The 25665-nt window shown below is 51.0% G+C and overlaps 1 protein-coding gene across 1 annotated transcript in view; it reads left to right on the top strand.

The window, feature by feature from the left end:
- Positions 1-25665, top strand: part of DCAF10 (DDB1 and CUL4 associated factor 10) — a 196410-nt gene that overhangs the window by 21520 nt on the left and 149225 nt on the right. The window contains exon 3 of the mRNA XM_033916410.1: positions 13972-14169. Coding sequence (XP_033772301.1) covers positions 13972-14169 — 198 coding nt within the window. The remainder of the gene's footprint in view (positions 1-13971; positions 14170-25665) is intronic.

Raw genomic sequence — 25665 nt, 5'->3', positions numbered from 1 at the left:
GGTTCTCTGCCTTTCTCCCCGAGTTTGTCCTTTTGCTACACAAAGCTTTTTTGTTGCAAAAGGCAAACTCGGATCAGACTGGGGGGAGTCTTGGATCAGGTTTCTGCTGCACTGTCCCAGGCTTGTTCCGGGGTGAGTCTGCAGGCGGTGCAGAGTGTTATTTGCCGCCGAGAAGGTCCAGTTCTCGAACTGGCTCTCCCGGGGTCCTTAGGAAATGCTGATGCATTAGATGGGGAGTTGGATGAGTTTTGAGGGGCAGAGGCAGATGATCCCTCAGCGCTTCGCCTGTTTCACAGTGAAGAACTTGCCTTGTTCATTTCCAAAGCATTGCAGGACCTTCATATCTCGCAGTTGGACCCAGGGGTATCTGCATTAGCCAACCCCCTCATGGCGGTCACTAGGAGGCCTCCTAAAACCTTTCCGGTGCACAAGGCCATGCATGAGTTGATTTTTTGTAGGGATGCAAACACACACACAGGGTACGAGTCGGTAAGGAGGCGTTGCCAGTGGCTAACTCCTAGTCCCTTTTATTATGCTTCTATGCTAATGACTTCATAGTAACTCCCCTAGGTAAATCTGTAATGATTGGTTGAGACAAAGGTACATGCTTTTATCCCAGGACAAGCAGGCAGCATATTCTCACATGTGGATGTGGGTGACGTCATCCACGGAGCCCCAGCGCGGACAGCTTTTCAAGCAAACTTGATTGAAGTTTCAAGTTTGCACACTGCACCACGCATGTGTGTGCCTTCCTGATCCACTAGAGGGCGCATACCCTCCTCATGGTCCTCAGTTCTTAGTTTTCCGCGGAGCTAGAAAGCCCTGTCTCTCTTCTCTCCGTTCTTCTAAGTGCCTTTCTAGCACCGCGGCTTCTTTCTTTTGTTAGGGAGTCGCTGTGCGTTTGTTGCTTGATCGTGTATTTCTTTGTTTTTAAAAAAAAAAAAAAAAGGACTTTTTATTGTGTTTCTACCCGCCAGGCCCTTCTTGGGCCTCAGCCATGCGGCTAGGCCTCATTTGGCTGCAGCTGTATTTTCTTCTTCCCTGGCCTCTCTCTGGGCTCACCTCGTGTGAGCAGGATGGCCGGGACCCTTTTTCCGTCGTTGGAATCGGACTGAGTAGCTTCGATCCCTGGTAAGTCTTCTTTCTTTCTTTTTGTCTTCTAGCTGCGTTACCTCGGTAATGCCATCGGCTGAGTCTCAGGCATTCCAGGCATCGAGTGCAGTCGTGCCCGCCTCTACGAGACCTTCAAAGCATGCCTCCTTTCATGGGAATACTCATATCGAGGTTGCCCTTATGGAGTGCACTGCTGCACCTTTATTACCAGTTTCATTGGTACGGTGCCGACTTCTGACCCTCGATGTGCCTCGACGTCGACTGGAGCTTCGTGCCTCGACGTCGACTGGAGCTTCGTGCCTCGACGTCGACTGGAGCTTCGTGCCTCGACGTCGAATGAGGCTTCGTGCCTCGGCGTCGACTGAGGCGTCCTGCCTCGGCGTCGACTGAGACTTCGTGCCTCGACGGAGGCTTCGTGCCTCGACGTCGACGGAGGCTTCGTGCCTCGGCGTCGACGGAGGCTTGGTGCCTCGACGTCGACTGAGGCTTGGTGCCTCGACGGAGGCTTGGTGCCTTGACGGAGGTTTGGTGCCTCGACGGAGGCTTCGTGCCTCGACGGAGGCTGTGTGCCTCGACGTCGACGGGGGTTTCGTGCCTTGGCGTTGACTGAGGCTTGGTGCCTCGACGGAGGCTTGGTGCCTCGACGGAGGCTTGGTGCCTCGACGGAGGCTTGGTGCCTCGACGGAGGCTTGGTGCCTCGACGGAGGCTTGGTGCCTCGACGGAGGCTTGGTGCCTCGACGGAGGCTGCGTGCCTCGACGGAGGCTGCGTGCCTCGACGGAGGCTGCGTGCCTCGACGGAGGCTGCGTGCCTCGACGTCGACGGAGGCTTCGTGCTTCGACGTCGACTGAGGCTTCGTGCCTCGACGGAGGCTTGGTGCCTCGGCGGAGGCTTGGTGCCTCGACGGAGGCTTGGTGCCGCGACGGAGGCTTGGTGCCGCGACGGAGGCTTGGTGCCGCGACGGAGGCTTGGTGCCGCGACGGAGGCTTGGTGCCGCGACGGAGGCTTGGTGCCGCGACGGAGGCTTGGTGCCGCGACGGAGGCTTGGTGCCGCGACGGAGGCTTGGTGCCTCGACGGAGGCTTGGTGCCTCGACGGAGGCTTGGTGCCTCGACGGAGGCTTGGTGCCTCGACGGAGGCTTGGTGCCTCGACGGAGGCTTGGTGCCTCGACGGAGGCTTGGTGCCTCGACCTCGACGGAGGCTTCGTGCCTCGACCTCGACGGGGGCTTTGTGCCTCGACGTCGACTGAGACTTCGTGCCTCGTGCCTCGACGTCGACGGAGGTTTCGTGCCTCGACGTCGACGGAGGTTTCGTGCCTCGACGTCGACGGAGGTTTCGTGCCTCGACGTCGACGGAGGCTTCGTACCTCGACGTCGACGGAGGTTTCGTGCCCCGACGTCGACTGGGGGCATGGTGCCTCGACGTCGACTGGGGCTTGGTGCCTCGACTGAGGCTTTGTGCCTCGACGTCGACTGCGGCTTGGTGCCTCACCACCGCCTGAGGCCTTGTGCCTCGACGTAGTATGCGGCTGGGTGCCTCGACGTCGTCTAAGGCTTTGTGCTTTGATTTTCTGCCTCAATGTCGACTGGGGCTGTGGGTCTCGATGTCGACTGAGGCTGTGTGTCTCGGCGGATGCTTTGTACCTTCAACGTCGGCTGCGGCCGTGTGCTCCGCGTCACTTGACGCTGGTGCTTTGACGTCGCCTGAGGCTTGTGCCTCGACGTCGACTGAGGCTGGGGGCCTCATCGTCAGCGGGAGCTCGGTGCCTCGTCGTTGCCGAGGCTTCGTGCCGTCGACGGAAGCTTTGTGACTTGATGTCACTTGGGGCCGTTTTACCTCGGCAGCGGCTGAGGTTTTGGGCCTCGGCGTCGACTGCGGGTTTGCGCCTCGGCGTCTCCAGCTCCTGTTCGAGAGGCTTCCCCGCTTTCTCTTCGGTTCATTCCGGGCAGCCGTGACGGAATCTTGTAGTGCGGAGTTTGGTTTCCTGGAGGAGACTCCCTACCTGCTCCGGCTCTATTGCTCCCGCCATGCGTCATCTCGCTTGGCGCAGAGTGTGGCTGAGGATCCAAACCTCCAGGGTCGTCTCGCCGCTTTTACTTGCGTGAGTTCTGCGCTTCTTGAGGCCTCTCTTGCGGTGGCCACTAACCGCCTCTCAGACCGCGACCGGTCCTTCGCCTATCGGGACGCCTTCAGCTAAATCCCGTCTGCCTGGGTGGTTTGGACTCCTTCTCCGGAGGAGCCCTCTGGATACCTTTCTTGTGTTATCTCGGCCTCATTCGCAGCAGCCGAAATAGCTGCAGCAGCGCCGGGTTAGGGTTCAGCCGCCAGCTTCGGCGACTCCTGGCCGTCTTTTTGACTATTCTCGCACAGCCTCTGGGCTGCTCCCCTTCTGGGGATTCCTCCCCTCCCTTCGGGAGGAGTGTCTCCGTGTCTACGCACCGGGAGTATTGCCTCTCTTCTGTCGGTTGGGCATTCCCATCCTCCCATCTGCGTCTGGTCCTGGCCCTTCGTGACCTGCACTAGTTTCTAGTACGGGAGTGGGTCAGACTCTGCCTGCCCCAGTCTCGGGAGTCCGTCGGGGCGGACCTGGACCCAGTTTGTCTGCGCTCCTTCTTGTCTCGGCCTCAGGGGGAGGCCCTTGTTTGTTTATGCCGGAAGGTGGCCCCTCTGTCCTCGGTCCGCCTCCGGTCTTTTCTGCCTCTGCCTCGGCAGGCTGCCTGTCGGCGCTTGAGTCAGCTGGTGTCTCAGCGGTCTTCGGCCTCGGCTGAGCTGATGCTGATCCTTTTTGGATCAGGGGTCTCCACGGTGGATGTCCCGCTGTTCGCCTGGTTTCATCTTCGTGTTCCCCGCTGGACCCGAGCATCTCAGTGATGGCAGGATCGGGATCCCGCTTCCCAGCACATTGTGGTGCCTCCCTCCTGGACACGCTTGTTTCGTTGGTGGGCCACCTCTTCGTATCCCCGCATCAGAAGGTTCTGCCGATGGACTCCTCGGCATTGGCTTAGGGGTGCACCTCGACGGCCTTCGGACTCAGGGTCCTTGGTCGGGTGCAGACTGTCGCAGCCGCATCAATCTGCTGGAGCTCCGGGCCATTTACAATGCCGTGGTGGATTTTCGTTATTGGTTGCAAGATTGCGGGGTCCTGGTGCGTCCCGACATCTCGGTGGCGATGTTTCTGTGACCAAGCCAGGGTGTACAGGTTCCCTGTTACTTTGCAGGAAAGCCCTTCGTCATTGGCAGGGGACGTTACACCACTGCTTCTTTCTTCGGGCGGTGTTTTTCCGGGGCGTGCAGCATTGTCTGTTGGACACGTTGAGTCGCCCTTTTCGGCCGCATGAATGGTTGCTCCATTCTCAGACTCTGCGGCATGTGGTTGTTCGGTGGGGAACCCAACAGGTAGTTCTGTTCGCTTCGCCCCTCACTCACTGGTTGCCTCGATATTGCTCGAGGATGTTCTCCTGGGTTCGCATCGAGGTGGATGCTTTCCTTCTCGATGGAATGGGCAGGTTCCTCTATGCGTTCCCTCCCTTTACTCTGATTCTCGGGTCTTTGATACACCTCCTGTCGGTCTGCGCCACCAGGATCTTGATGGCTCCTCTGTGGCCCTGGCGGCCATGGTTCTCCCTGCTCCTCCAGCGTGTCAGGGAGACTCAGCTTCTACCTATGTTCCCGTCTCTGCTGTTTCAGTGTTGCGGTTTCTGTTGCATTCCAATTTGCAGTCTACACTTATCAGCTTGATTCCTCGCAACGTGCCTCCCTCCTTCTGTTTCTCTCAGTCGGTGGGGGTGTTCTCGAGGCCTCTCAAAAGATCTCCACTTGGCAATGCTTTTCCCAGATATGGTCCTGATTTGCTGAGTGGTGTGCTGAGCACCGCATGGATTCGCTCTCTGCCTCCTTGCCTTCAGTGCTGGATTTTCTGTTGCACTTGTCTCGGTCTGGTCTCAAATCTACATCTATTCGAGTCCACCTATGTGCTTTTGCTGCCTTTCATCGGCCGCTGAATGGGACGCTGCTCTCCGTCCACCCGACGGTTTCCCGTTTTATGAGGGATCTCTTCATTGTACATCCTCCGCTCAAAGCCCCTCCGGTGGTTTGGGATCTTTGTGTGTTCCTGGCTCAATTGGTGATACCTCCATTTGATTCCATTGATGAAGCTCTTTTGAATTACTTCACCTGGCAGGTGGTATTCCTGGTTGCTCTCACGTCTGCTCGCAGAGTCAGTGAGCTGCAAGCTCGGGTTGCGGACCCGTCTTTTCCTGTATTTCATCATGACACGGTGGTCCTGCGTACTCAACCCCAGTTCTTGTCCAGGGTGGTTTCGGACTTTCCTTTCGATCTTTCCATTGTTCTTCCGGTCTTTTTTCCGAAGCCCCACTCGCCTCCTAGCGAGGTGGCGCTTCACACAATTGACTGTAAGAGGGCATTGGCTTTTTGTCTTCAACGCACTCAGTCTCCTTGGACGGTTCCTCTATTCTTTTTGTCCTTCGACCCTAATTGGTTGGGACGCCCAGCTTCCAAGTGCTCCTTGTCCAACTGGTTGGCTGCTTGTTTTTCCTTTTGCTACGCTCAGGCTGGTCTCGCGCTGCAATGTCGAGTCACGGGACATAAAGTCCGAGCGATGGCGGCTTCTGTAGCTTTCCTCAGGTCGACGCCTATCGAGGAGATTTGCAAGGCTGCCACTTGGTCTTCGGTTCATACTTTCACCTCCCACTACTGCCTGGATACTCTGTCCAGGAGCGACGGCCGGTTTGGCCAGTCGGTTTTGCGTAATCTGTTTTCTTGTATTGCCAACTTCCCTCCGTCCCTTTTTGGTTAGCTTGGAGGTCACCCACATGTGAGAATATGCTGCCTGCTTGTCCTGGGATAAAGCACAGTTACTTACCGTAACAGGTGTTATCCAGGGACAGCAGGCAGATATTCTCACAACCCGCCCGCCTCCCCGAGGTTGGCTTCTTTGCTAGCTATCTGAACTGAGGACCATGAGGAGGGTATGCGCCCTCTAGTGGATCAGGAAGGCACACACATGCGTGGTGCAGTGTGCAAACTTGAAACTTCAATCAAGTTTGCTTGAAAAGCTGTCCGCGCTGGGGCTCCGTGGATGACGTCACCCACATCCACATGTGAGAATATCTGCCTGCTGTCCCTGGATAACACCTGTTACGGTAAGTAACTGTGCTTTACATCGTGTCGCCCTCAACTTTGCACATAGGCATATCCTGATTAACAGTTAGACAAAACCTGATTCTCTGCACGTATGAAATGCCTGTCTGATGTCCTTTCCAACTAAGGACTAATTAAATTAAGATAAGAATTAATTTGTGCCAGGTAAGGGGGAGAGAGGGAAGGAGTCTGCATTCTTTCACAGGGCCTCAGGAAATCAGTGTGTCGATATCGCCCTGTTTTAGAATGGCATCCCTTCAGATTTCGGCGCAATGGACTATGCCTGAGGCGGGTCTGAGGGTAGCCAAGGCGATGAGACAGTTATATCCAGTGTCTCAGGCCGAGGTGGACAAGCTTAAGCTATCGAAAGTGGATGCACTAGTGGCGGCAATCAACTAAGAGTACCAATTTCCCACTTAAGGAGAGAGTGGCGTTTAAGGATCCTCAGAATAGGAAACTGTAGTCGTCCTTGAAATCATTCTTTGATGTGGCTGCTCTGACTCTTCAGGCCACTCTGTGCAGTTTCTATGTGACATGGGCTTGTCTTCAATGGGTCCAGGAAATTATGGATAGGCTAGTGGAGTCTGGGGGTGGCTCTACCCCCTGAATTCCCGGATGTGGAGACAGGGCTGGCGTATCTGGCGGATGCTTTATACGATATTGTTTGGGCTTCGGCTAAACAGATATTTTTCAGTGGTTTCCAGAAGGCACTTGTGGCTTTGGCATGGGTCACCATTAGTCTCAGGTTTGCCTTCTGCTGAGGGTTCCACGGTCAAGAGTTTGGGACTCTGTTCAGGTGCTCTGACTCTGGTGGCGACTTTGGAGGTGGTCTCTTGGGCTCACTTTCATATAAGGCCGCTACAGTGTTCTCTTCTTTCCCGGTGGTTACGAGAGTATTACGAGAGGCAGCTGCGGTGGAGTCCTCGAGCCTCTCAGCATGAATTCGTGGCTGGACGGAGAACCCCTCTTAAAGGGCATGCTGCTTTTGACCCTGAACTGGCTGGTTGTCATTACAGATGCCAGTATGATAGGGTGAGGGTTCAGTGCCTCCAGTCCTCAGCTCAGGGAACGTGGACCACAGAGGAGGCTCAATGGTCTATCAATCTTCTGGAGCTGAGGGCGATCCGATTGGCTCTGTTGTACTTTCAACCGCTGATTCAGGGCAGACTAACCAGGGTTCTTTCAGAGAGCGTCAAGGCAGCCGCGTATATCAACAGGCAGGGAGAATGAAGAGCAAGCAGCTGGCACAAGAGGCGCAGGTGTTTCTTCTTTGGGCGGAAACTTATCTTCCTCTTATGTCGGCGGGTCACATTGCGGGGAAGGATAATGTTCAGGTGGACTTCAGCAGGAATTTCAGCTCATTGTGCGCAAATGGGGTCTCCTGGAGATGGATCTCATGGCCTTGACTCGCAATGCCAAAGTTCCTTGGTTCTTCAGCAGACACAGGGATCAGAATTCGGAAGGGGTGGATCCGTTAGTTCTTCCATGGCCTCCACAAAAACTTCTGTATGTGTTTTCTCCCTGGCCGATGATAGGCAGGGTATTGCATCGGATTACTTATTTTCCGAGATCAGTGGTCTTGGTGGCTCCGGATTCGCCTCACTGTCCTGGTATGCGGATCTGATGGGGCTGTTGTGGGGCGATCCACTACAGTTTCCGGTCACTCCGGTTTTCCGGTCACTCCGAATCTGGGATTCGAGATCTACTTCCCCAAATCCCATCTGCAACCTTACCAGACTCTTCCCTTCATTGGAGCGATTCTGGATACTACCCAACTCAGAGCGTTCCTCCCGCCCCCACGCAGGGATGCTCTCCTTCATCTCTGCCACTCAGTATCCTCTCGCACGTCCATCTCAGCGAGACAAATGATGGTCCTTCTGGGCCACGTGGCCTCTACAGTTCACGTGATTCCGCTTGCCAGACTTCACCTCAGGATTCCCCAATGGACCCTGGCGTCCCAATGGACTCTGGCGTCTGACCCTTTTGACTCGCCTCATCCGGGTCACTCCTGCTCTACAACAGTCTCTTCGCTGGTGGATGCTCTCCTCCAATCTATCCAGAGGCTTGTTATTCCACACCCCCTACCACCAGAAAGTCCTCATGACCGACTCGTCGACTTATGCCTGGGGGGCCCACCTGGACGGCCTCCGCACCCAGGGTTACTGGACCAGCACGGACTGCCAGTGCCACATCAATCTCCTGGAACTCAGGGCGATCTTCAACGCTTCCAGACCTTTCAACATCTCCTTCGCGACCAGGTTGTTCTCATTTGCACAGACAACCAGGTCGCCATGTACTACATGAACAAGCAGGGAGGCACGGGATCGGCCTCCCTCTGCCAGGAAGCTCTGAAGGTGTGAGATTGGGCGATTCACAACAACACCTTCCTCAGAGCAGTCTACGTTCAGGGGGCGGACAGTGCCTTAGCAGACAGCCTGAGCCGTCTTCTGCAACCTCACGAGTGGACCCTCAATTCCACGCCCTTGCATCATATCTTCTCTCTGTGGGGGATGACTCAGATAGACCTCTTTGCAGCCCCCCCACAACTTCAAACTGCCTCACTTCTGCTCCAGGATCTATACTCCTCAACACCTCGAAGCAAATGCATTCCTCCTGGACTGGACAAATCGCTTTCTATATGCGTTTCCTCCATTTCCTCTCATCCAAAAGACTCTAGTCAAGCTGAATTCAGACCAGGCCACTATGATCCTGATTGCTCCACGGTGGCCCAGACAACCTTGGTACTCCCTTCTACTTCAACTCAGCAGCAGGGAGCTATGCCTTCTACCAGTCTTTCCATCTCTGCTTACACAGCATCAAGGATCTCTGCTTCACCCCAACCTGCAGTCTCTACACCTGACAGCTTGGTTCCTCTCAATGTAACCCCTCTCCAGTTTTCTCAACCTGTGAGAGATGTCCTGGAAGCTTCAAGGAAGCCCGCTACTAGACAATGCTACCACCAAAAGTGGACTAGATTTTCTGCTTGGTGTTTTTCTCATCATCATGAGCCACAACACTCCTCCTTGTCTTCAGTCTTGGATTATCTTTTGCACCTTTCCCACTCTGGTCTCAAGTCTACATCGATACGAGTCCATCTTAGTGCAATTGCTGCTTTCCATCAGCCTCTTCAAGGGAAACCTCTCTGCTCATCCGGTGGTTTCCAGATTCATGAAAGGACTCTTCCATGTCAATCCTCCCCTCAAACCACCTCCGGTGGTTTGGGACCTCAATGTGGTTCTTTCTCAGCTTATGAAACCTCCATTTGAACCTCTTCACAAGGCTCACCTGAAGTATCTAGTTCAAGTTCAAGTTTATTTGATAAATCGCCTATATAAAACATTCTAAGCGATGTACAATTTAAAAACAACTTATGGGGGAACCAATAGTCTTAGGACACTTTTAAAAACAACAGTTTAAAACAGCACAAGTAAAACAAAAAGTGGAAAGTGGTGTTTTTCATTGGCCTCACTTCTGCCCGAAGAGTCAGTGAGCTACAAGCCTTGGTTGCCGACCCGTCTTTTACAGTATTCCATCATGACAAGGTGGTTCTCCGCACACACCCAAAATTCCTTCCTAAAGTTGTATCAGAATTTCATCTCAACCAATCCATCGTCCTGCCAGTGTTCTTTCCGAAGCCACACTCTCACTCTGGAGAATCTGCTCTTCATACTCTGGACTGTAAGCGTGCTTTGGCTTTCTACCTAGAACGCACCAAACCTCACAGATCTGCTCCTCAACTTTTCATCTCCTTCGATCCGAACAAGTTGGGACGCCCCGTTTCCAAGCGCACCATCTCCAACTGGATGGTGGCTTGCATCTCATTCTGCTATGCCCAGGCTGGATTGCCCCTTGACAGAAAAATCACAGCCCACAAGGTCAGAGCGATGGCAGCTTCTGTAGCCTTCCTCAGATCAACTCCGATTGAAGAGATTTGTAAAGCTGCCACTTGGTCCTCGGTTCATACCTTCACCTCACACTGTCTGGATACCTTCTCCAGACGGGATGGACAGTTTGGCCAAACAGTGCTACAAAATTTATTCTCCTATGTTGCCAATTCTCCCACCATCCCATTCTGGTTAGCTTGGAGGTCACCCATTAGTGAGAATACCTGCCTGCTTGTCCTGGGATAAAGCAATGTTACTTACCGTAACAGTTGTTATCCAGGGACAGCAGGCAGCTATTCTCACATCCCACCCACCTCCCCTGGGTTGGCTTCTCTGCTAGCTAGCTGAACTGAGGAGACACGCCCGGTGCATCGGGCGGGAAGGCACTCGTGCATGCGTGGTGCAGGCGACTCAAAACTTCGAGTTTTCTTCAAAGAAGCGTCCGCATCGGGGCTCCAATGGATCACGTCACCCATTAGTGAGAATAGCTGCCTGCTGTCCCTGGATAACAACTGTTACGGTAAGTAACATTGCTTTCCGAGCAGGTTATTGTTACTCTTCTTCAGGCAAAGAAGAGGTCTACGTCCGCGTCTTATGCCAGGGTCTGGAGAGTTTTAGATTCTTGCTGTGGTCAGATGGGTGTTTCACCATTTCGGGCTTCCCTTTCCCAAATTCTATCATTCTTGCAAGATGGGGTGTCCAAAGGGTTGGCCTACAATTCCCTTCGAGTTAAGTTGCGGCTATCACATGTTACAGAGGTAAAGTACCAAATTCTTCTTTGGATTCGTAGCCAGATGTAGTTAGTCCTTGCATTTGCTTGATGTTCGCAGAATTCATTGCACTATCTTCAGGTTACTAATGATTTGCAGTGTTCAGATCACCTCTTTGTGCTGTTTTCGGGGATCAGGAAGGGTTTAGCGGCCTCCAAGGCCTCGGTGGCTTGTTAGGTCTGGGAGGCTATTGTGTTGGGTTTGGGAGGCTATTGCTTCTGCTTGTTGGCAGGGAGGTGATTGCCTGAAGCTCTCCATGCTCACTCGACTAGGATGGTGGCTACTTCTTGGGCCAAGTCCAGGGGATTTTCTTTGGAAGAAATTTGTAGAGCTGCCACTTGGTCGTCCTCGAACACATTTTGTAAGCATTACCGGTTGGATGTGGCAGCGCCCGCGGAGGCGTCTTTTGGTGCTTTGATCATTACGGAGGCAGCTTTCACTTCTCACCCTGTTTTAGGATTGCTTTGCTACATCCCACTAGTCCAGACTTGAGCAACTCCGGACCTCAAGGGCCGAAATCCAATCGGATTTTCAGGATTTCCCCAATGAATATGCATGAGATCTATTTGCATGCACTGCTTTCAATGCATATTCATTGGGGAAATCCTGAAAACTCGATTGGATTTTGGCCCTTGAGGACCAGAGTTGCCCATGTCTGCACTAATCTCCGGATTCATCTGCTGCTGTTGCTAAAGAAAGAAAAATTATGTTCTTACCTGTTAATTTTCTTTCCTTTAGAAGAATTCACAGCCTCACCCAGTCTTGATTTCTTCTGTTGCGTCCCTCGCAGGTTGTCTCTGTTGTTGACATTGGTTCATTTGTTTTTACATATGAGAAATCAGTTTTTGACTTATTCTGTGGATTTGTTCCTGATGCTTGGTAAAGAGCGGTATTAATTGGCCAGGAGAAATTCCATCCAAGAGGAACACCTGCAAATCAGTTCTCTATCTCCACCTGCTGGTAGATAGTGTGCTATCCCACTAGTCTCTGGATTCATCTGCTGCGTCTAAAGGAAAGAAAATTAACAGATAAGAACATAATTTTTCCATTTGCTCTGGGGGTCAACTTGCTTGGATGTCCAGACCAGGGCATGTTGGCAGGTGTTTGGAAAGTCCTCCACTTGTACACTATTTTCCAGACTGTGGAATGGCTAATGTCATATTCTTTCAAGATCTTTTAAAATCTCTTACCAGACTTTTATAAGCTGCTTCAATCTTCTTTGTGAAGGCCTCAGACAGCTCTTTTGACCTCACCATGGTGTTCACGCTCACCGCAGCAGTCATGAGCACACCAAACTAAATGTCTGAGGTTTAAGTAGAGCAAATCTCCTTCAGAATGCTGAGTAACGATGTTATAATCATGTGCACCTGATGTGATACACCTGTGTGTGATTTGAGACACTTTAAGTGGGATGATATGTGAGGGTGTCCTAATTTATTCCTCAGTTAGAATACAGTTAGAATTTTTGTGGATATCTTTTGTTTCATGAGTAAATCAAGGAAAAATTTTGTTGTTTACCTGCAATTGCATCATTTTCATTTCCAGAGATAAAAAAAAAGATTTGATATTGATGTGTCCTAATTTTTTCACATGACTATAATTGGTCTGTGATCGTTGACTTTCTGATAATGCTGCCATCATTTTTTAAATATAATTTTTATTAATTTTCCAGTGGCAAACACCATAAAAGGAATACAGAGGTATACAAAGAACAACCAACATCAATAGACAATGTAAAGCTATCCACGTGGTTTCTTCACAGAAGCTTAAAGGAATGTGACCCAAAACTAAAAAGATAACCACGACACCCTCCACCCCAAACCCCCCCAAAACAAAAAGTCCCTACTCCTGAGGGCTCCAGCATCATGAATTCAAGAGCAAACTATGTGCTCTATGGGACAAGCCATCCCATATAGGGGACTAAATTTCTTTATACCATTTCCACAGTTGAGGCGACCCTCTCAACTTCCTAATATTCATTTTTAACATACACATTTTGTTTTTCCATAAGGTGTGTTGTGCAAACAACAAAAAAAAAGATTATGCTTGTTTCTTGCTGTGTAGATTATCATGGAACTTTTTTGGAGATGGCTGATTGTTAGCTTCACTGTTTGTTCGTTTAAAATTTTAATAATAAACATTTACCCCCCCCCCTATTACAAAACCGTAGTGCAATTCTTAGCTCTGACCGCAGTAGTAACAGCTCCAATGCTCATAGGAATTCTATGAGCGCCAGAGCTGTTACCGCCATGGCTGGTGCTAAAAACTGCGCTATGGTTTTGTGGGAGGGGGGAGGTTAATGAGAAAAAAAACTTTGAAGAATTTTGAAATATTTTGTGCAGAATTTCACCAGGAATGGGGTGTGTGTGTATGAGGCCTTTGCAGTCTTCCCATCACACGTACTCTCCAGTATAAATCATTTAAATTTCTCTATTATATATATACACTCACACTGTTCAAAGACCATAAAATATGAAGGAAAAAATTTCAGATGGCACCAGGAATAATTCCAGATGCATTCATCAACGTGAACTGCTCATAGTTACTCTACTTGATACCATCTATCGTAGACATAAAAACCTCCATGACTGAATTACTTTGGTATATCCTCACTCGAATTGCAGCTTAATATTAATGTTTATGCTTATCTGAAAAAAAGATCCTTGATAATGGCCATCGTTTCACTGTGACATCCGCTGCTGCTTTAGGGCAAACAGGATCAACAAGCACAAAACCCACTCACAGCACTCTAAAGCAGAATTAAAATGTCTGACAACTGAAGCTGTTGAAGTTGATCTAACTAGATCGGTAGCATTGAATGTAGCTATCATTTGGGTTTTTGCCAGGTACTTGTTACCTGGATTGGCCACCATGAAGACAGGATACTGGGCTAGATGGACCACTGGTCTGACCCAGTAGAGCTATTCTTATGTTTTTATATAAGACATATAGTTGTATTTGGAGAGTAGGCAACTGAAATGCCAATTATAATGAGTGAGTTTTCTAAGCCATTGCATAGTCAAATTTTCTTTGAACTGTTTTCAGGTTTCTTGACAATAGACTGTTTGCAACTTGCTCTGATGACACTACAATTGCACTTTGGGATCTGAGAAAGCTGAACACAAAAGTGTGCACATTACATGGTCACACTAGCTGGGTAAAGAATATCGAATATGATACGAATACAAGGCTACTGGTGACATCAGGATTTGATGGCAATGTGATCATTTGGGACACAAACCGGTATGTTAAATTCCATTTCTTGGGTGATTTAGTTTTTTGACTTGAAAAATGGGAAGGGAATAACTTTTTGTGTCTGAACAGGAAAGTTCCTGTGATCTCTGGGAACTTAGAGCAGCCAGATTCTAGTAGTGTTGCAGCCAAGCCAACTCATTTTTCTAGCCAATATAAACCCACAGCCAAGACAAAGGCAGCGAAAAGTGGCACCATTGGAAAGCACCCTAGGAAAGGCACATAAGCAGCCAGTTTCCTATTTATCTTTTAGTCCAGTAGAAAAAAGTCAGGAGAAAGGAAATTAGGGATTACAGGCAGTCCCTGAGTTAGACACCCAACTTAAGTATGACTCGTATTAAGAACGTTGTGGCTTCATTTGATTTCACTAAGCAGTGTTTCCAGGGGCATAGATGCCTACATCTCTCCTGTAAAGAACAAAAACACAAACTGCAGACTAATATGTACAGGATGCAGGCAATGTTTATTATACCAATAATAGAATGCAGTAATTATACAACCTTATTACCAACCAAGGGACCCGACACAGTCTGTGTTTCGGATAACACACCTTCCTCAGGGATCCTAATGGATATAAATGTCAATCCTGAGATTATACAATTGATGCTTAAAATTACTACATAAATGGATCAAAATGGTGTAGCTTGGTGATAAATTGATAGTGTGTTTGTGCCGTACTAAGGGAAAATGATGTGACATAGTGATCATGTGTGTGTTTTACAGAATATATAAGGTCCAATGTCCCTATACTATTAAAACCTACTTGTGAACTGTACAGTGGTGCTTATCCTATGAAGCTATTGTTGTAAAATAGTGACATGCTAAGCATGATGTGGTGGAAAAAAGGAAAGGAAAAATGTGAATATTAGTGATCAAATCAAGTAAAGTAACCAAAGAAATGGAAGTGAAACATGCTGAACTCATATGTTAAAACTGGCTATACAAGTGAAGTGACAGCATATAAATTAAAGAAATAACCAGAGGAGACCTACCATGGTAAATAAGGTATGAATCAAACTGCAATAAATAGGTATAAAACTAACATAAAAAGAAGACATAAGGTCATATTAGCACCAAATTCTTTTATTCCAAATATATATACTAAATATTAATCCAAAAAGTTCATAAAAGTACCTATCAAGAAGTTGGTCTTAAGAAAATGGGAGTTCATAATAAGTGTCTGAGTCATGGTGAGACAAGAAAGTCAACAGATTAAACCATATTACAAGTTCTTGCTTGAAAGCTGTATCTGATATAAACCCACATAATAATGTAGAACTCATAAGGATAATTGTTCTTTCACTGAAAGGGTGGTTGATCGCTGGAATAGTCTTCCACTGGAGGTGATTGAGGCCAGCAGCGTGCCTGATTTTAAGGACAAATGGGATCGACACATGGGATCTATTCACAAGGCAAAGGTAGGGGAGGGTCATTAGGGTGGGCAGACTGGATGGGCTGTGGCCCTTATCTGCCGTCTATTTCTATGTTTCTATGTTTGCCTACCACCGAACATACACACGGTGTTAGTAGTAGAAATAACAAGGCTAAGTCTGTACAACCTTGCCGAGATGATTAAATTTTATGTTTAAAACATTTTATTAGGTTTTATATATAAATAGAAACAAGATCAGCCAGATCATCAAGCAAGTTACCTAAACATCACTACTGTACCCAATAGGTCCCCCCACCAACCCCCATCCCCTACCAACCCCCTTCATACCCCCCCCACCTTCCCACCCCCCATGGGAACAGCCTCTCTTACAGTTAGGTCAATTCAACAATCTACTGCGTACAACCGGTGTTAATGTGGAACAGAATGGTATCCAACAGCGTAGGTACAAAATACCAGCCTTAGAGTTCATATCTGCAATGGATAATCTTTCATAACCTGCCAACTGGATCATTTGCATGCGCCAGTGAGAAACCGTTGGCGTATGTGGTGACAACCAGCATTGAAGTATAGTTTTAAGTCCTACAAAGATGGCCTTTCTAGCAAACGCCGCTGCACCAGGACGGATGGGCTTCATGGTAAGTTTTAACGTGAATAGGTATGTATTAGTAGGCATCCAAGTGCAGTTCCAGATGGATTGTACATGTAGGCAGATACGTTTCCAGTAGGCCTGTATGCCCGGACAGTGCCAGAACATATGACCCAAAGAGGCTCTCGGGGCCATACACTTCAAGCAACAATCAGTAGGACTGATACGTGCCCGAAACGCCCGGACAGGAGCAAAATATGCCCGGACTAGGAACTTGTAGTATCGTTCTTTTTCTGCTACTGAAAGCTGTAATTTCATGCCCATTGAAAAACTCCGTTATCCCAGGACAAGCAGGCATGATATTCTCACATGTGGGTGACGTCATCTACGGAGCCCCAGCGCGGACAGCTTTTCAAGCAAACTTGCTAGAAGTTTCAAGTTTGCACACTGCACCACGCATGTGCTAGCCTTCTTGCCCACTAGAGGGCGCATCCCCACCTCGTGGTCCTCAGTTCATTTTCATCCGCGGAGCCAGAAGCCCTGTGGAGAATTTGTGCTAATTGTGCCTTCTGTCGCCGCGGCTGTGTAGGGATTTTCGCACGGTCGCTGCGTTTTTTTGTCTTCTTCTTTCTTTAGTTTCTTTCTTTTTCAAAAAAAAAAAAAAAAAAAAAACCCTTTTCGTTCCGTTGCTACCGGGGGCTCCCGGTAGCCGTGGCCGAGGAACCTCGCTTGTTCCCGGCTCTCTTTTGGGCCCATGTCCCGGCCCGTAACGGGCTTTAAAAAGTGCGGGCGCTGTGAACGACTTCTTTCAATTACTGACCCGCACGGGTGCTGTTTGCGGTGTTTGGGGCCCCAACATCCGACGGCGTCCTGCGAGAAGTGTGCCACTTTCCAGAAGCGGGCACTTAAACGCCGCAAAGCCCGCATGGCAGAACTTTTCTCTGTCGAGTCCCCTCCGGGGAAGGCCTTGAGTTCGGCCTCGGCCCCGGCCTTGACCTCGGCCTCGACATTGGCCTCGACCTCAGCTTCGGGACCGTTGTCTTCGCCTCGGGCCTCGATGCCTTCGAAGCAGCTGGCCTCTTCCAAGGCCTCGGGTAAGTCTCCGCTTCCCTCCTCAGCTCCAGGATCGACCAAAAAGCCATCCTCGGGCTCGTCGGCGGGTGGGTCCGCCTCTGTTAAGCCCAAGTTGCCCGCGTCCGCTGCCCCGAGGGAATACTCGAGACCGAGGTCGCCCTCTGTTGATCGCCTCGGAGCTCACCGGGGCCATTGACCAGCTGCAGCAGGCTTCGGCCTCGGCGGCTTCGGCCCCGGCGGCTTCGGCCTCGGTGGCCCCGCAGTTGGCGACCTCGGCCTCGGGTACCGGGGCTTCGGCTCCCGAGGCGCCCACGGCCTCGACCTCGGCGGCACCCTCGGACCCGGCTTCGCGGGATCCGCCGGAGCGTAGCGTGCGCCCAAAGGACAAGGGGCGCCGAGTGCGAAGAATCTCGTCTTCGTCCTCGGGGTCCTCGCGAGGTTCATCGCCCTCGGGCAGGTCTCGGGCGAGGCGCAAGCCGAGGAAGGCCAAGCGGTCTCGGACCTCGCCTCGGCGGCGTGGTCGCTCGTCGCCGGCCGGGGCCGATGCCTTGCAGGGACCTGCGTGTCGATAACCCCATTTTGTTCCGGTCTCCGGCCAGGGAGAGCTCTCGGGCTTCCTCGCCGGGGCCGAAGGGTCGGGCTTCGGTGCCTCGGACCCCGGGGGGATCCCCGAGGGGTTCATTCAGACGCACCCGGTCTCCGACTCCGTCGAGGTCGCAGGAATGTGCCTCGTTGGGGTCGGGGTCGGGTAGGGAGCCCAGATACTCCCACGAGGCCTCTCCCTTCGGCTCCGCCGGGAAGTCGCGGTCTCCCTCTCCTCCTGCTAAACCCTCATCCTTCACGAGGTTTGTGCAGGATATGGCGGCGGCTTTGGGTGTTGACTTGTCTGAAGGGTCCACTTACACCAAGGAGTTCTTGGAGGAGCAGGATCTTCCTGCCCCCCCTAGGGAGTCCCCGCGTCTTCCGATTAACAAGGTCCTCTGTCAGACCTTCCTGCGGAATCTTGAGGCTCCATTGACGGTCGCTGTGGTCCCCTCAAAAATGGAGTCTAAGTATCGCACCCTCCCCATCAAGGGGTTTGAGAAGGGCCAACTTTCCCATACTTCGCTCCTAGTGGAATCGGCGGTCAAGAAATCGCAGCCCTCCAGGGTCTCGGCGACGGTCCCGCCGAGTAGGGAGGGCCGGACCCTTGACAAATTTGGACGTCGTCTCTATGCGAACTCTCTGATGGCTGCAAGGGTCCTGAACTATGCATTTTCGTACTCTTCCTTCCTCCGTACGATGGTGAAGGACCTCCCCTCTTTTCGTGAGGTGATGCCTGAGTCGCATAGGGACCGGTTCGCCACCTTTAGTTCGAATCTGACCCAGCTGCGCCTATATTTATTCCACGCAGTTTATGATGCGTTTGAACTCGCCTCGAGGGTGTCCGCCTGTGCAGTGGCCATGCGCCGGCTGGCGTGGCTTCGTACCCTCGAGATGGAGTCAAATTTGCAGGAACGCCTGGCAAACTTGCCTTGCGTTGGGGTGGAATTATTTGACGACTCTCTGGATGCGGCGACGGAGCGACTGTCCAAACAGGAACGCTCCTTGGCCTCTCTGGTACGGCCGAAGCCTAAGGCTCCTGCCCAGCGTCCCTTCCGGCAGCCCCCGAGGAGGTACCCTCAGAAGTCCACACCGGCCTTCTCCAGACCGCCCCCTCGAAGGCAGCCCCAGCAGAGTAGGGGTGGCCCCTCTAAACCTGCCGCGCAGGGGGCCGCCAAGGCCGCGCCGTCCTTTTGACGGGATAGGCGGTTGGGGGCGGGCCCTCACCGCAATATCGCGCCACCCCCTCCCCATCGGGGGTCGGCTGACGGCCTTTGCCGGGGCCTGGTCGGCGATCATGTCGGACGCATGGGTGCTCCGGATAATCTCAGACGGCTATTCGCTAAACTTCTCCTGTCCGCCTCCGGACTTGCCCCCCGGGGCTTGCCCTCCCAATCGGAACCAGCTGGCCCTTCTCCTGGACGAAGCCAGGGCCTTGTTGAGTCTCAGGGCGGTCGAGGTGGTACCTCGCGATCAGAGGGGCCAGGGGTTTTACTCCCGTTACTTTTTGGTCCCAAAAAAGACCGGGGACTTGCGCCCCATTTTGGACCTCCGGAAGCTCAACAAGTTCCTGGTCCGGGAAAAGTTCCGCATGTTATCGCTCCCGGTTCTCTATCCGCTTTTGGAGGAGGGAGATTGGATGTGCTCCCTGGACTTGAAGGAAGCTTACACCCATGTTCCGGTGCATCCCGCTTGCCGCAGGTTCTTGCGTTTTCAGGTCGGGGATTTGCACCTGCAGTATCGGGTTCTTCCCTTCGGGCTGTCATCTTCCCCTCGGGTATTCACCAAGTGTATGGTGGTGGTGGCGGCGGCCCTGCGCTCGCGGGGTCTGCAGGTCTTTCCCTATCTGGACGATTGGCTGATCAAGGCCCCGTCCAGGGAGGGGGTTATCTTAGCGACCCGACAGACTATCAGTCTTTTGCAGGACCTGGGGTTCGAAGTGAACTTCCCCAAGTCTCAGTTGCGTCCGGCGCAGTCTCTCCAGTTCATTGGAGCCGTGCTGGACACGGTTCGCCTCCGCGCTTTTCTCCCCCCGCCTCGACGGGAGACTCTGCTTCGGTGGAGTCGCCATTGTCAAGGGCAATCGCAGGTGTCGGCCCAGCGCATGATGGTTTTGCTGGGTCACATGGCGTCGACGGTTCACGTCACGCCGTTCGCTCGCTTGCACTTGAGAATCGCGCAATGGACTCTGGCGTCGCAGTGGCGACAGGATCGCGATCCGGTGTCTTCCCGGATATCAGTGACTCCTTGTTTACGTCGATCGCTCCGTTGGTGGACCGTCTCTTCCAATTTGTCAGGGGGTTTGCTGTTTCTCGTTCCTCCTCACACCAAGGTCTTGACGACGGACTCCTCCGAGTACGCGTGGGGAGCGCACCTGGACGGTCTGAGGACGCAGGGTCTGTGGTCTGTCGAGGACCGTCGGTGCCACATCAATGTGCTGGAGCTTCGCGCCATTTTTCTAGCTGCGCGTGCTTTTGTCCACCTACTGCACGACCAGGTGGTGCTCGTGCGGACGGACAACCAGGTAGCGATGTACTATGTCAACAAACAGGGGGGTACGGGCTCTTGGCCTCTGTGTCAAGAGGCTCTCCGCCTTTGGGACTGGGCGATCTCCCAGAACATATTCCTGCGGGCGGTGTACATTCAGGGAGAGCAGAACCAGCTGGCAGACAAACTCAGTCGTCTTCTCCAGCCGCACGAATGGTCTCTGAACTCCCGAGTACTTCGCGAGGTTTTCGACCGCTGGGGAACTCCTCAGGTGGATCTGTTTGCCTCTCCGGAGACTCGCAAGCTGCCCCTCTATTGCTCTCGGATTTACTCTCCGGATCGTCTCGAGGCGGATGCCTTCCTCCTCGAATGGGAGGGGAGGTTCCTTTATGCGTTTCCGCCGTTTCCTCTGATTTTGAGAACGCTGGTTCATCTCAGATCGACCGGAGCCTCCATGATCCTCATTGCGCCTCGTTGGGCCAGGCAGCCCTGGTTCTCCCTACTTCTTCAACTCAGTACCAGGGAACCTCTGCTTCTGCCGGTGTTTCCCTCTCTGCTGTCTCAGAGTCGGGGTTCGCTGTTGCATCCCAATCTTCAGTCCTTACATCTGACTGCTTGGTTTCTCTCCCCCTGACTTCGATTCCGGTGTCTCGGGCCGTGAGGGACGTTTTAGAGGCCTCGCGTAAGATCTCGACTCGGCTTTGCTATACTCAGAAATGGACCAGGTTTACATCCTGGTGTTCTTTGAATAGTCTGGAACCAGATTCGGTGCCTGTGGCTTCGGTTCTGGAATATCTTTTGCATTTGTCTGAGTCTGGCCTGAAAACGACTTCCATTCGGGTACATCTCAGTGCCATTGCAGCATTCCATCGGCATCTTGAGGGTCGTTCTCTCTCTCTTCATCCTCTGGTGACGCGTTTCATGAAGGGGCTAGTGAATATCCATCCTCCTCTGAAACCTCCTCCGGTGGTGTGGGATCTTAATGTGGTCTTGGCTCAGCTTATGAAGCCTCCCTTTGAGCCCATCGACAAGTCGCATCTTAAGTTTCTTACTTGGAAAGTAGTCTTTTTGATTGCACTCACGTCTGCTCGTCGAATCAGTGAACTACAGTCCTTGGTGGCGGATCCTCCTTTCACGGTGTTTCATCATGATAAGGTGGTTCTTCGCACCCATCCCAAATTTTTACCTAAGGTTGTGTCTGATTTCCACCTCAATCAGTCTATTGTCCTTCCGGTGTTTTTTCCGAAGCCCCATTCTCATCCTGGTGAGGCGGCGCTTCATACCCTTGACTGTAAGAGGGGCGTTGGCCTTTTATCTCCAACGCTCCAAGTCTTATCGGAAGGTTCCTCAATTATTTTTGTCCTTTGATCCTAATCGTTTGGGACATCCGGTTTCAAAGCGCACCTTGTCCAACTGGTTAGCTGCTTGTATTTCTTTTTGCTACGCTCAGGCTGGTCTCCCGCTTGCGGGTCGTGTTACGGGTCATAAAGTCCGGGCGATGGCAGCTTCTGTGGCTTTCCTCCGATCTACGCCTATGGAGGACATTTGTAAAGCTGCCACTTGGTCTTCGGTTCATACGTTCACCTCCCACTACTGTCTGGACACTTTGTCCAGAAGCGACGGCCGGTTTGGCCAGTCGGTGTTACGTAATCTGTTTTCATAATTTGCCATCCTCCCACCTGCCCTTTTTTGGTTGGCTTGGAGGTCACCCACATGTGAGAATATCATGCCTGCTTGTCCTGGGATAAAGCACAGTTACTTACCGTAACAGGTGTTATCCAGGGACAGCAGGCATATATTCTCACAACCCGCCCACCTCCCCGGGGATGGCTTCTTTGCTATGATATGGAACTGAGGACCACGAGGTGGGGATGCGCCCTCTAGTGGGCAAGAAGGCTAGCACATGCGTGGTGCAGTGTGCAAACTTGAAACTTCTAGCAAGTTTGCTTGAAAAGCTGTCCGCGCTGGGGCTCCGTGGATGACGTCACCCACATGTGAGAATATATGCCTGCTGTCCCTGGATAACACCTGTTATGGTAAGTAACTGTGCTTTTTAGTATGTCCACCGAAATAGTAATCTGCAAATCCTGTGTCCATCTGGAGGCCAACAAAGCATAGTCCAATTCTCCAGCCAATTCTTGTAGAAATCTGTGGTGGAAGCGTAGTGGGATGGGTTCCTGAGCCGTGAGGCAAAAGGCTTCTGACAATTGGTTTCGGATAGTACCTGACAAGGCCGTGCCTGACAAAGAACTGACATAATGATGTAGCTGTCGGTATTGGAACCAGTCCGCCGGTGTTATTACAGAAGAATCACATAACATTTGAAAAGATTGTAATTGTCCGTTAGATTGCAGTACATGAAATAAATAAAATAGACCCCTCCCATTCCACCAGGCCTGGGCGCCCAAATCCATACCCGGGAGAAAATCTCCATTACCAGCCACCGGGAGATATGGTGTCATATCGGATCTAACGGCTAATCGCCGGCAGAGAATCCTCCAAAGCCTACGTAGGGGGAGGAGAAACATATCACCATAATTGGTGTCCCGTTTAGGAAGGCACTTAACATGTAACATATAACTGAAGTGATATGGGACATGTGCCAAACATTCCACCCTTGTAGCTGAGAAGTGGGATGTTTCACAGAACCAGTCATTTAAGTGCCGCAACAAACAAGCCTCATTAAACCTCCCCAGGTGTAATAGACCCAGACCCCCTTGAGAGATAGGTAAAGTTAAATGGGTATGGGAATTCGGGATCTCTTGCCTCCCCATAAAAATCGAGATAATGCACGATGATGAAGCCGGATATGTTTGTGCAATAAAAAAATAGGTAAAGTTTGTAGAACATAAAGCCACTGTGGAATCATCATCATGTTGTATAAAGCAATCCTGCCCATTAGTGTCAGTGGATAGGATCTCCAGGCCTGCAACCTTTTTGTAGTTTGGGTAAGCAGTGGTGTAACATTAAGTGAATAGAGCGTTGTCAGATCCCTCGGTATGTGGATACCCAAGTATCGGATAGATGATGGGGCCCAAACTAGAGGAAAAGGGCCGGGCCACGAATCGCACAGCGAGGGTTGTAAAGGAAGCACTAGAGATTTCTGTTTGTTCAACGTCAGGCCAGAATATATGTGGAATTCATCCAAGATTTCCAAAGCACGGTTCAGGGAACTATGTGGTTGAGCTAGAGTAAGTAAGATGTCATCTGCAAATGCCAGCACTCGTATCTGAGCGGAGCCCTCCCTCAGCCCGACCAGAACATCATCCTTCAAAATGGTTCGTATTAGAGGGTCTAGATAAAGAAGGAATAACAGCGGGGATAATGGACATCCCTGACGAGTGCCCCTACCTATGTTGAACGGTTGTGTCAAGAATCCATTTACCAGAAGGGAAGCTTTTGGGGACGAGTATAACGCCCGCAAGGAAGACCCAAACCAACCCCCCACTCCCATGTATTCCAGAACCTTAAATAAGTATGTCCAATCAACTTGGTCAAAGGCCTTTGCAGCGTCTAGACTGACCAATATGCCCGGATTCGACGCTTGTTGGGCTCTGGACATTGCCAGCAACACCCTTCTAACATTCACTACCGAATGGCGGCCCTGGACGAACCCTGCCTGGGCCTGGGATATCACTAGCGGTAAGAGTGGAGTTAGTCGATTTGCCAACAGGCGAGCCAATATTTTTATGTCGACATTCAGGAGGGATATCGGACGATAAGAGTCAACTTCGTCCTTAGGTTTGCCCGGTTTAGGTATTAAAGTTATGGTGGCCGTATTGGCATGTGAAGGAAAGCAGCCCTTCTCCAATGCCACCACATAATAGCCCAGGAGAGGTTCACACACCTGCAGAGACATCATTTTGTAAAATTCAGTGGAAAACCCATCTGGTCCCGGGGCAGTATACGATTTTAACTGTTTGATTGCTTTTTGTATCTCTGAGCCCTGGATGGGTCTATTTAAGGTTGATCTCTGCAGGTCAGTGAATCTAGGCATACCCGCGTCTTCCAAATAATCTAGGACATCGGGGCCCATAGATGTTGTAGGGCTAGCATAGAAGTTAGAAAAGTGTTGATAAAACGCTTCAGCTATATCAGGTGGTGTAGTATGGTAAGAGTGTGCCCCAGATTTCACCCGGGGAATATAGCGGTCATCTTGCCAGTGCTTAGTTAGCGTGGCTAACAACCTGCCAGTTCTATTACCATAACGGTAAAACCTATATTTTCTGTACAACAGGGAACGCTTGACTCTTTCATGTAGCAATGCATTCAAAGCTACTTGTGCTGAGTGCATGTCCTCACCGAGCAGACGAGACGGATTGTGAAGATATCTGGCTTTCAATTGAGTGTATCGCTTTTCCAGCCTAATAATACCCTGGGCGATTCTCTTGCGGCGAGCTGATACATAAGAAATTATCACCCCTCTAAGTACTGCCTTGGCCGTGTCCCAAAATAAATCTGGGGTTTGTACATGTTGCCCATTGGTTGTTAAAAACTCTTCCCAGTTAGTTCGTAAATATGTTTGGAAAGAAAGGTCTTCAGCCAGATAAGAGGGAAATCTCCACCGGAAGCTCCCCATGGGGGGGGCGGTCCAGGATATATCCAACCAAATAGGACAATGATCGGATAAGGCTAATGGTCCTATCGTCGCCTCTGTTACTCGAGAGAACAAGGATTCAGTTATTAGTATATAGTCTAATCGGGAAAAGGTTCCATGTGCTCGTGATTGGTGTGTGTAGTCTCGTTCGAACGGGTGAAGTAGCCGCCAAGGATCTACCATGCCCAGGGATTTACACAAAAAAGGCAGCCCCCTAGTGTCGGTTGCAGTTGGAGACCTAGACACTCCGGTGCGATCAAGGGAGGCATCCAGAACTTGATTGAAATCCCCAACCACCAGAAGAGGAACAGAAGTGTCCCTAAGTCCTAAAGTAATCAACGAATTAAAGTATGTGGATGAGTAAGTGTTTGGCCCATATGTTATCAATAATCGGAAGTCCGCCCCTTGCAAAGTTATGTGTAACAGCAATGATCTACCCAGAGAGTCTTTATGGCAGGAAGTGACTACACATTTTAAACCCTTTCGAATCAGCAAGCAAACACCAGCTCTTTTGCCTGTAGAGGAGGCATGGAAAACAGATCCTACCCATCCCCGCTTCAATTTTTCATGCTCCTCAGCAGTCAATTTAGTCTCCTGCAAACAGGCCAAATCCGCCTTGTGGCGTTTCAGTTGTTGCAGGATTTTAGACCTCTTTACAGGAGATGTTATACCGGCTACATTCCAGGAAATAATTCGAAGTGTGTTATCCCCCATGTGTACCCCCTATAAGCTGTATGGTGACAGTATAACTCCAAACCCACGCCTGGG

The sequence above is a fragment of the Geotrypetes seraphini genome, chromosome 1 (assembly GCF_902459505.1).
Source record: "Geotrypetes seraphini chromosome 1, aGeoSer1.1, whole genome shotgun sequence".
Lineage (NCBI taxonomy): Eukaryota > Metazoa > Chordata > Amphibia > Gymnophiona > Dermophiidae > Geotrypetes > Geotrypetes seraphini.
Note: the sequence above shows the minus strand (reverse complement) of the source record. Positions and strands in the feature narration are given on the sequence as shown.